The following is an 11,271-nucleotide window of genomic DNA, read 5'->3' as shown; positions in this document are numbered from 1 at the left end:
CTGGTGTACATTTAGAATACATTTCGTAGTTAAAAAGGATACATCTTACATAATACCAATTCTGTTCATAATCGTATGACATAATGAACAGAATTGGTTGACATTTGAGTAATGTATCAGTGAGAACTCATGTGGGAGACTTTGTCTTTTGCTGAGCACAAACTGCAAGTCTATTTCAACCTAATCAGAGGTGTAAAACAGATCTCAGTCATTGACAGTTTTAGGTCAGATTTGAAAAAAATATTTAAAAAATAATAATAATGTAGCATACCACTAGTTGTTCACCCTGATAACATTTAGGTACATTTTTTTAGTCAAATGGATTAGTATTGACTATACTTTAAAAACATAAGATAAAGTGTTAGTGACCCTTTATAAAACCATTAGAATCTCCACAAGACCTGTTTCATCTGACCCCAAACCTCCCAGGCACCCCTGCTTTGTTGCCAGGTGGATTCCCTCCCTTTCAGTTGCAAGAAGCCTTCAGCCCTCAGCCCAGATGGGAATTTATATACATTTTTTCAGCCAGGAGGACACAGAGAGATAATCTCTGTGATTCTCTGTGGCTCCAGAAAGAAAGGGGGTAATTGTGGGAAAAGACTGGAAGAGACAAGCGATGACCTGTGAAGTCCCAACGGCGAGGCTTTGTGAACAATCCCCTTATCCATCCTCCAAAAGTGGCTGGTTACGACACCCCTGCGCTCCTCTTCAGTGACTCTGTCAAAGGAGCCTTCCTGTTAGTGTGGAGGCTCGGAACAACTGGCTGTCTGTGAGAGAAGCCTTACTATAATTCACTCAAAAGGAGTGTAACTACTAGGCTACACACTTCTGAAATGGCTTAATACAATATCATACGGCAAAATGTACAATTCACAAGAGTTTAACTAGTAGGACCGGTACACATTCATAATTCAATTTTCACTGTGAATAACAGCATATACTGCTATAACCTAAAGGGTATGGTAGTAATCACTATTTCCAACATTTAATATCATGTTATTGTTGGAAAATAGAGTGTGTTATTGCAAGTGGCTACACCTACTAGGGAAAGTCGAACAGTCTTCACCAAGGTAAGTGTGGACACTCCAAAATGGATTACAAAACTAGTTAGAGGTGTAGACATTCAAGTGGGATGAAACTTTGTCTTCTGTGGTTTTAGAGACAAGCTGTGATTCCTGACCAAGAGGTGAAAATGATTTTCAGAGAAAGTGACAGAGGAATGATAAAGAGGGAGGTGTGGGGTGTCACGGTAACAGAAGAGAGAGAAAGGGAGGGAAAACAGAAGAGAGAGAGAGAGATGGGGAGAGACGGGAAGACTGGGAGAAAGGGGAGAGACAGAGACAAAAAGCCAGAGTGGAATTTTTCTCTTTTAATGACTCATTTAAATTTGATGAACAATGAACTTTTTTAGTGTGACCAATTTTATTACATTTTTTGTAATTTCTTTCATTGCAGAGGTTACAGGTACAATATACAAATTCATATAACTTCATATTCAGTTGATTTCACATTTATATGTGGGCTACCACTTAAAAATGTAAAATAAACATAAAAAATTTAAATGAACACAAAGTATTGATAATTTTTATCATATTACAGAGTTAAAAAGTAATAATAAATGTACTTAGAAGTTTCTCTCACCCCCACCCCTAAGTCACCCCCCCCCCCACAAACTTAAACATCCAAGGTTGCTTGGCAATCAAGGATGCTTTTCCATCCACCCTCCCACTCCTCCTCCCATCAGATTATTGCCCTGAATTATTCACTTTTATGAAAAAAGCACTTCTTTCATTCAGTCACACAAAATTCCTACATTCACTCACAGCGCCTTCAGGAAGTATTCAGACCCCTTGACTTTTTCCACATTTTGTTACGTTACAGGCTTACTCTAAAATGGATGAAATAAAAAAAGAACTCAGCAATCTACACACAATAGCCCATAATGACAAAGCAAAAACATATTTTTTGAAATGTGTGCAAATTTATTCAAAATAAAAAACAGAAATACCTTATTTACATAAATGTTCAGACCCTTTGCTATGAGACACAAAATTAAGCTCAGGTGCATACTGTTTCCATTGATCATCCTTGAGATGTTTCTACAACTTGATTCGATTCCACCAGTGGTAAATTCATTTGATTGGAAGTGATTTGAAAAGGCACACACCAGTCTATATAAGGTCCCACAGTTGACAGTGCATGTCAGAGCAAAAACCAAGACATGAGGTCGAAGGAATTGTCCGTAGAGCTCCAAGACAGGATTGTGTCGAGGCACAGATCTGGGGAAGGGTACCAAAAAATGTCTGCAGCATTGAAGATCCCCAAGAACACAGTGGCCTCCATCATTCTTAAATGAAAGAAGTTTGGAACCACCAAGACTCTTCCTAGAGCTGGCCCGGCCAAACCCTCCCCTAACCCAGACGATGCTGAGCCAATTGTGCGCCGCCCTATGGGACTCCCGATCACGGCCGGTTGTGATACAGCCCAGGATTGAACCAGGGTCTGTAGTGACACCTCTAGCACTGAGATGCAGTTCCTTAGACCACTGCACCACTCGGGAGCCATCTAATTCAGCTGATCAAAGTCCTGGGGAGTTGCCTGGCCATAACCAGACTAGTTCAGCTGATCAAGGTCCTGGGCAGTTGTATACTTTTGTGTTAAAGGCCATCATCGATCCATTATTTCCACCATTTTGCTCTTTTACTTTCACAAATACACTGCAACCATTTCATTTCAAATAACAGATTACCTTCAAATGAAAAGACCTGCGCAAATAATTAAATAATTTCACAACAACAGGTGCCTATTGCCCACCAGTGCATGCAATGGAGTCTTCCACATTTGCCAATCTGGACAAACATGCGTTGATGCTGGTAGTGTACGTATGCATAAGAAGCATTCCTCTTCTGAACCAGTCTGGCCTTTCCACATTTCATCCCCTGGCCACTATGCCCCATCCTAAACTCTCTGCTTTTCATAAGGACCATTTGACAGGCAAGGATCTTATACATTTACTTACCCTCAACCTCTCCAAAGCTAATTTTTTTATAATTCAATTATGTGACCAGCACACTTATTTGACTGGGTCGTGAGTGTCTGAGCTAGTGAGCTAGCTAACAGACAGACTGAGTGAGTGGCTGTCATTGCTTGACCTGGCTGACTGGCTCACTGTAATGAGCTCCTGGGCTGTAGAGAATTGTATTAACAGGATTAGAGAGGAGCTAGGTAATGAGGAGAAGAAACTTTCTGATGGGTCTGACCTCTGGCCTTAGAACACTGCTGGGCAAAGATGTTGCGGTGCCAAGAGCAAAGAGCTGCAGTGCACACTGAAGCAGCAAGCTCTCCAACTTCCACAGTACAGGCAGACCTCCAGACCATTGAAGTGGAAATCTTATAATTTGCAACCAAATGATGGACAGTGGACAGTAGTGTATTATGCAGTGAGGAAAGAAAGCTATGGGATTAATGGAAAAAAATCAACAGACAATCATAGGGCTCTAATTAATAATGTATTGTTCTAAATGCACTTGTCATTCATTAAAATTTCATAATCATTCACGATGATGTCTTCATGTGGTGCGGATGTAATTTTCTATTATACATTGCCATTTAAAATCCCCTCTATTGCCAATATTCAGTGGAAACATATTCCACATTTCCAATATTAATATCCCATATTCCCAACTTTAAGCCCCAACTTTTTTGTTAACAAGGACATTGGTTGATTTGGAGAGGGTAGATAGGGTTGTTGGGTGGGAAGGGTCAGGAATTAGGGGTGTGGTGTCACATTGCTGACAATCCATTGATATGAGTATGATCTATCGGTATGCATGTGGATGTAACAGTAAACAAACCCACAGCATTGTGCACTGGACACAGCTCTTCTCCAGACAGACATCCAAGGTCCTTATTACGCGTCAGAAAGGTAGCCTGCAAAAAAAATTACTACAAACCCATGCAATCCAATGTCTTTTGTTTCTTCTGTATCTAATCTAGACTATAATGTCTGTGTCAAACTCATTCCAAGGAGGGCTGAGTGTTTGAGAGTTTTCAATCCACCCTTGTACTTGATTGATAAATTAAGGTAACTAATTAGTAAGGAACTCCCCTCACCTAGTTGTTTAGGTCTTAATCGAAAGGAATAACCAGAAACCCTGCAGACACTCGGCCCTCCCTAATGGATCGTTTTCTGCTGGACAAAAGTAACAATGAATAACAACATTTACAACAAGTTTAGGGTGGCCCTAATTGAGCATGTGATAAACAAAAAGTACAACAGCCGGTGCATTTGACCCGGCCAACCTCCAAACACAGACCAATTACTGTTTGGTATAGTGTAAACCGTAAAAAATGTTTTAACATACCGTATATGATCATAATGTGTGGGCTAGTGGACCAATCCAAAAAGCATTATCTTTTGGACACATAACTCACTTGTAACTTTAAAATTATAAAAATGATTGAATTAAATTGCGATAAAACTCAAACCAAATCCTTGGTTTTGTCTGGACCTGCAAGTGACACTATGAATTGACACTTAGTACTTCAAAATTGTAATATTTTTTATGATCAGAATGTGTGTGTAATATATTTTATAGTATTTGAATGTGTATGTAGTATATTTTATATTATTTTAATGTGTGTGTACTATATTTTCTGTTATTTGAATGTGTGTGTAATATATTTTCTATGATTAGAACGTGTGTGAGGCAACTTTAATTTCATTATCATATTCCTTCTCTGTGGTTTGGGATGATGTATATACTATTTACCATACGCAATTGCACGAAAGTTACCCACATTTTTGCATATCTATAGGTGGTGTTACTATAATGATTGTACTTTTTTCTCTACCTACAGACTCTGGAACATCCTTTGTATTACGTTAAAAAAAACATACCTCAGTGCAAATAACACGCTGCGCTGAAATCTCGCGAGCTCTACCTCCCGTTTGGAACCCACCCTAAAGCGTTGCCTTACTGCAGTGTGTATATATGAGCGAGGCGAGGGCTGTTTTGGGAATCTCGGAAGAGTTGCGGCAAGGTCGATAGAGCATCCTACTCTTAAAAAAAAACATCACACCGCGGATTTTATTCGCTTTCGTACAAGTGTGCGGAAAGCTAGAGGACCGAGAGGCTATTTGGAGATTTCATCTCTTGATGAGTAGCGTTGGCTAGGGTTGAAAGTTGATGCCTTTTTTTAATCTCTGAGAGCGTATACTGAGACAGCTAGCAAGCCATCCTTCTCCATTTGTAGCTCTGCATGTTTTGTGGTTGTGCTACCTTTTTGAGAGAGGCAGAAGTGGCATTCGGCTTTTTCTGAATTCGAAAGCACCGCGTTTCTCTGGGACCAACTATCCAGACGGTCTCCACCACTTGGGCGGTACCAGGAGTGTGAGCTGACTACTTATATGTCGGAAAGAACCGGGGTTTAGAAGCAGTGTAGTTTTGCTATTGCACACGAGTTGTGCCGGACATTTAGCTAGGATTTTTTCCACCCTTAAAGGTCCTTAATTCACCGGTAATATTTGCAATGTCGGCGCCATCCTCCTTGCCTCCCGCCCAGGGAGAGAACCCCGCGCCAGAAAATGAGGGTCTGGCCGTGGATACAGGTTTGAAGCCCGCCGGCCCGACACCCAGCTCGAGTCGGTTCCAGGTGGACCTGGTGGCTGAAGCAGCCGGTGCCGCTGATAAAACGCTCGCATGTGGCGATAAAGACGCTGCCGCCCCCGAAGGTTCGGAGCCAGCGGCGGGTGGCGAGGAAGCAAAGGGTCGGTTCCGGGTAGTGAACTTTGTGGATCCGAGTGGAGCAAGCCCACCAGAAGCAGTGCCCGCTGAAGGTTTCCAGAATGGAGACACCGTGATGAGTGAGGGCAGCCTACATTCTTCGACAGGAGGCCAACATCACTACCATTACGACACCCATACAAACACCTATTACCTAAGGACTTTTGGTCACAACACCATCGATGCCGTGCCGAACATCGATTTCTACCGGCAAACTGCTGCGCCTCTGGGGGACAAGCTGATAAGACCCACCCTTTCGGAGCTGCACGACGAGCTAGACAAAGTAAGCAAACTCATGGCTTTGACACGGATGCTAGCGCGTGCTAGGACAGAGCACACATGGGGCGCCGCTGCTGCGTCGACGTTCCAAGCTTGTGGGGCGTACATTTGTTAGCATTAGTTTCTGTATTTAGACCTCTGTATTTAGACCACGTTGTGGCCAGTGGCTCATTTTACAGTCTCATGTTCGTTTATTGTACTTGGTTAAAAGGATGGCTAGCTACATGCCTGTCATTAGCAACATTGGTGTGATGTCAGTGTGGAACAGAGGAACTGTGCGCATTCTTCAATAGAAACGCATGTGGATAGGCTCCACCACGTATTCATTGTACTTGAATGATGTCGTCACACATTATTTGTCAGTTTTACAAGCGCATAGAATGCATGGTTTCGGATCACAAGAATGAAAGCTTTTGTCACAAAGTAGGAAATTGGAATCAGGAATTGGCAAAATTACGTTTTACTTAGCAAAAAAACACATTTGTTTACCTAGCTATGGTAAGTCATCGATATTTAGGTATATTTTGATAGTTCCCAACTGAGTAATATATTAGAGTAGCTAATATTTCCCGAATATGTCCAACAATTGTGCTCACGTGAGACCCCCACTAGGATGAAAACAACATTTATCTCGCAGCTCAGCTATCGGTTACACTGTATCTAACTAGGCCTACTTATAATCAGTCATTCTGGTAGAGCTATTATTTAAGTATTCTATTGGTGTTGGTTATGCAGTTGTATTCACATGATAGGTTGTTGAAGTATATTTGCTTGGATACATTTTACTTGGCTTTTGATGTGGTCTGTAGACACCCGGACTTCCTGCTTTGTAACATGAGAAGTTTTCTGACCCAGTAGTCAAATAGTTCATCCCGTCCTAATTTAAATTAACTTACCTGATAATATTGGTTACAACTAAGTAATACAATTTCAGTGTCTAGTAGCTAATGGGTTTATCTAAGTACTGATGTAATCTTTTACACTTGACCATGACAAATCAATCCCAAGCACACTGGCCATTGTCCACAATGTCAGCCCTTATATTTGGTCAGCAAATCTATGTAAATCCTGCTTTATTTAAAACTTGCCCCCCATAATAACCAAAACGTAGCTCTCAATTCCAGAACATTACTGCTAAGCATTGACACATTTCCCCGGCATTGAGATGGCATGCCAGTCCTGTGCTCTTCATATCGTTCTGTAAAACTTATTGGCGGATGAAAGAAAAACAACTGAAGGCCGTGTGCCATGTTGACATTCCATGGGCCATTATGTCTTGGAGGACTGGTAAGCAGGCGGGGGCGTTCCTGACTGACACATGGGATGACGCTCAAGGTTAACTGGCAGCATGACCCCTCCCTTTATCCATTAGTCTTTGTCTAGGCTCCATATCTCCAGACATGAATTTCCACTTTTCACCCATGTCTTCTCAATACCTACATTTTTTTGTAGTCTTTTTTTGGGTAGTATTCTGGTGGTGTCCATTCGAGCTGCCAGTATGTATGGAGACCGTTCCCATATGGCTTTTATAACCACACGCCTTACAGCTTGTATGTAGAGAACATGGTTATGATATTGATAAGGCATGTGGGCTAATATATTTGGCATGATGAACTCATGAAGCGACAACCCTCTACATCAGGGCTGTCAAACTAATTCCATGGAGGTCCTAGTGTCTGCTGGTTTTTATTTTTTATTTTCAATTAAGCCCTAGACAACCAGGTGAGAAGAGTTCCTTACTAATTAGTGACCTTAATTTATCAATTAAGTACGAGAGAGGTGTGAAAAATCTGCAGACGCTCTACCATCTGTGGAATGAGTGACACGTGCTCTACATTTTAACTTTGACATACTGTATGTCCTTGAGGGCATTTGTGTGCTATGCTCTTGTGGCCTAATATAGGCTACACAATGAATAATGGTTCATTCATGCTCAAGACTGAGAATATTTTCTAGTCTTGTTACAATCGCCGCTTCAGTTTCCTACTATAGATCTGCGGTCGTCTCCTTATCCCAGCATATATCTCAGCAGCACAACACATTGCCATAGACATTTTGAGATCCAGACAGTTCCTGTTTGAATACAAATTAAAGGAATGCATTAGTTATAATGTACACTGAACAAAAATATAACACAAAATATAAAGTGTTTGTTTCATGAGCGGAAATTAAAGTTCCCCGAAATTTTCCATATGCACAAAAAGCTTATTTCTCATTTTTTTTGCACTAATTTCTTTAAATCCCTGCTAGTGAGCATTTTTCCTTTGCAAAGATAATGCATCCTTGACAGGTGTGGCATGTATGCAATTTTGTCACAACACAATGCCACAGATGTGAGGGAGTGTTCAATTGGCATGCTGACTGCAGGAATGTCCACCAGAGCTGTTGCCAGAAAAGGTCATGTTAATTTCTCTACCATAAGCCACCTCAACATCATTTTAGATAATTTGGCAGTACATCCAACTGTTCTCACAACCGCAGACCACGTGTAACCACGCCAGCCCAGGACCTCCACATCCGGCTTCTTCAGTTGCGGGATCATCTGAGACCAGCCACCTGGACAGCTGATGAAACTGGGTTTGCGCAACCAAATAATTTCTGCACAAACTGTCAGAAACCGTCTCAGGGAAGCTCATCTGCATGCTCATTGTCTTGACCTGACTGCAGTTTGGCATCGTGACTGACTTCTGGGGGCAAAGGCTCACTTTTGATGGCCACTGGCACGCTGGAGAATTGTGCTTTTCACAGATTACTCCCGGTTTCAACTGTAACGGGCCGATGGCAGACAGTGTATGCCGTTGTGTAGGCGATCGATTTGTTGTGAACAGAGCGCCCCGTGGTGATGTTATGTTATGGGGAAGCATAAACTACGGCCAACAAGCACAACTGCCTTTTGTCGATGGCAATTTGAATGCACAGAGATGAGTGACGAGATCCTGATTGTTGTTGTGCCATTGTTGTGCCATTCATCCACCGGCATCACCTCATGTTTCGACATAATGCACGGCCCCACGTCGCAAGTATCTGTACACATTTCCTGGAAGCTGAACATGCTCCAGTTCTTCCCTGACCAGACATTTCACCCATTGTGCATGTTTGGGATGCTCTGGATTGACGTGTATGACAGTTTCTGCCAATATCCAGCAACTTCACACAGCCATTGAGGAGTGGGACAACATTCAACAGGCTGATCAACTCTATGTGAAGGAGACGTCGCACTGCATGGGGCTAATGGTGGTCACACCAGATACTGACTGGTTTTCTGATCCACGCCCCTACTTTTTTATTTATTTTCCTGAAATATCTTGGACCACCATATGCATATCTGTATTTCCCAGTCTTGAAATTCATAGATTAGGGCCTAATTTATTTTAATTGACTGATTTCCTTATATGAACTGTAACTCAGTAAAATCTTGAATTGTTGCGTTTTATATTTTTTGACAGTTTAGCTCATGTTTATAGTGTAGTCTAGTTTTTAGCCTTGTGTACATACTGTATGTGGATTGTGTAAATTCTGTGTGCATTTGGAAAGTATTCAGACCTCTTCCCTTTTTCCACATTTTGTTACGTTACAGCCTCATCCTAAAATTGATTTAAATTTTTTACAAAATCCCCTTATCAATCTACACACAATACCCCATAATGACAAAGTGAAAATGGGTTTAGATTTTTTTGCGAATGAATTTAAAAACAGATACCTTATTTACGTAAGTGTTCAGACCCTTTGCTATGAGACACGAAATTGAGGTCAGGTGCATCCTGTTTCCATTTATCATCCTTGATGTTTCTACAACTTGATTGGAGTCCACCTGTGATAAATTCAATTGATTGGACATTATTTGGAAAGGCACACACCTGTCTATATACAGTTGAAGTCGTAAGTTTACATACTTAGGTTGGAGTCATTAACTCATTTTTCAACCTCTCCACAAATGTCTTGTTAACAAACTATATGTTTGGCAAGTCGGTTAGGACATCTACTTTGTTCATGACACAAGTAATTTTTCCAACAATTGTTTAGAGACAGATTATTTCACTTATAATTCACTATCACAATTCCAGTGGGTCAGAAGTTTACATACACTAAGTTGACTGTGCCTTTTAAACAGCTTGGAGAATTCCAGAAAATGTCATGGCTTTAGAAGATAGGCTAATTGACATCATTTGAGTCAATTGGAGGTGTACCTGTGGATGTATTTCAAGGCCTACCTTCAAACTCAGTGCCTCTTTGCTTGACATCATGGGAAAATCAAAAGAAATCAGCCAAGACCTCAGAATTTCGAAACGGCTGACGGTATCACGTTCATCTGTAAAAACAATAGTACGCAAGTATAAACACCATGGGACCATGCAGCCTTCATACCGCTCAGGAAGGAGACTCGTTCTGTCTCCTAGAGATGAACATACTTTGGTACGAAAGTCCAAATCAATCCCAGAACAACAGCAAAGAACCTTTTGTGAAGATGGAGGTAACAAGTACAAAAGTATATATATCCACAGTAAAACGAGTCCTATATCGACATACCCTGAAAGGCCGCTCGGCAAGGAAGAAGCGACTGCTCCAACCACCACCATAAAAAAGCAGACTACGGTTTGCAACTGGACATGTGGACGAAGATCGTACTTTTTGGTGAACTGTCCTCTGCTCTGATGAAACAAAATCAGAACTGTTTGCCCGTAATGACCATCATTATGTTTGGAGGGAAAAGGGGGAGGCTTGCAAGCCGAAGAACACCATCCCAACCGCGAAGCACGGGGGTGGCAGCATGTTGTGGGGCTGCTTTGCTGCAGGAGGGACTGGTGCACTTCACAAAAGAGATGGCATCATGAGGCAGGAAAATTATGTGGATATATTGAAGCAACATCTCAAGACATCAGTCAGGAAGTTAAAGCTTGGTCGCAAATGGGTCTTCCGAATGGACAATGGCCCCAAGCGTACTTCATAAAGTTGTGGCAAAATGGCTTAATGACAACAAAGACAAGGTATTGGCGTGGCTGTCACAAAGCCCTGACCTCAATCCTATAGAAAATTTGTGGGCAGAACTGAAAAAGTGTGTGCGAGCAAGGAGGCCTACAAACCTGACTCAGTTACACCAGCTCTGTCAAGAGGAATGGGCCAAAATGTATTGTGGGAAGCTTGTGCAAGGCTACCCAAAACGTTTGACCCAAGTTCAACAATTTAATGGCAATGCTACCAAATAGTA

The 11,271-nt window shown here is 41.6% G+C and overlaps 1 protein-coding gene across 2 annotated transcripts in view; it reads left to right on the top strand.

Moving 5' to 3' along the window:
• Positions 1-4,974: 4,974 nt before the first annotated feature.
• Positions 4,975-11,271, top strand: part of slc12a2 (solute carrier family 12 member 2) — a 74,859-nt gene continuing 68,562 nt past the window's right edge. For both annotated transcript variants that reach the window (XM_055875381.1, XM_055875380.1), the window contains exon 1: positions 4,975-6,069. In XM_055875381.1, coding sequence (XP_055731356.1) covers positions 5,533-6,069 — 537 coding nt within the window. In that variant the 5' untranslated portion in view covers positions 4,975-5,532. The remainder of the gene's footprint in view (positions 6,070-11,271) is intronic.

This window comes from Salvelinus fontinalis, chromosome 21, assembly GCF_029448725.1.
Source record: "Salvelinus fontinalis isolate EN_2023a chromosome 21, ASM2944872v1, whole genome shotgun sequence".
In the NCBI taxonomy this organism is placed as follows: Eukaryota; Metazoa; Chordata; class Actinopteri; order Salmoniformes; family Salmonidae; genus Salvelinus; species Salvelinus fontinalis.
Note: the sequence above shows the minus strand (reverse complement) of the source record. Positions and strands in the feature narration are given on the sequence as shown.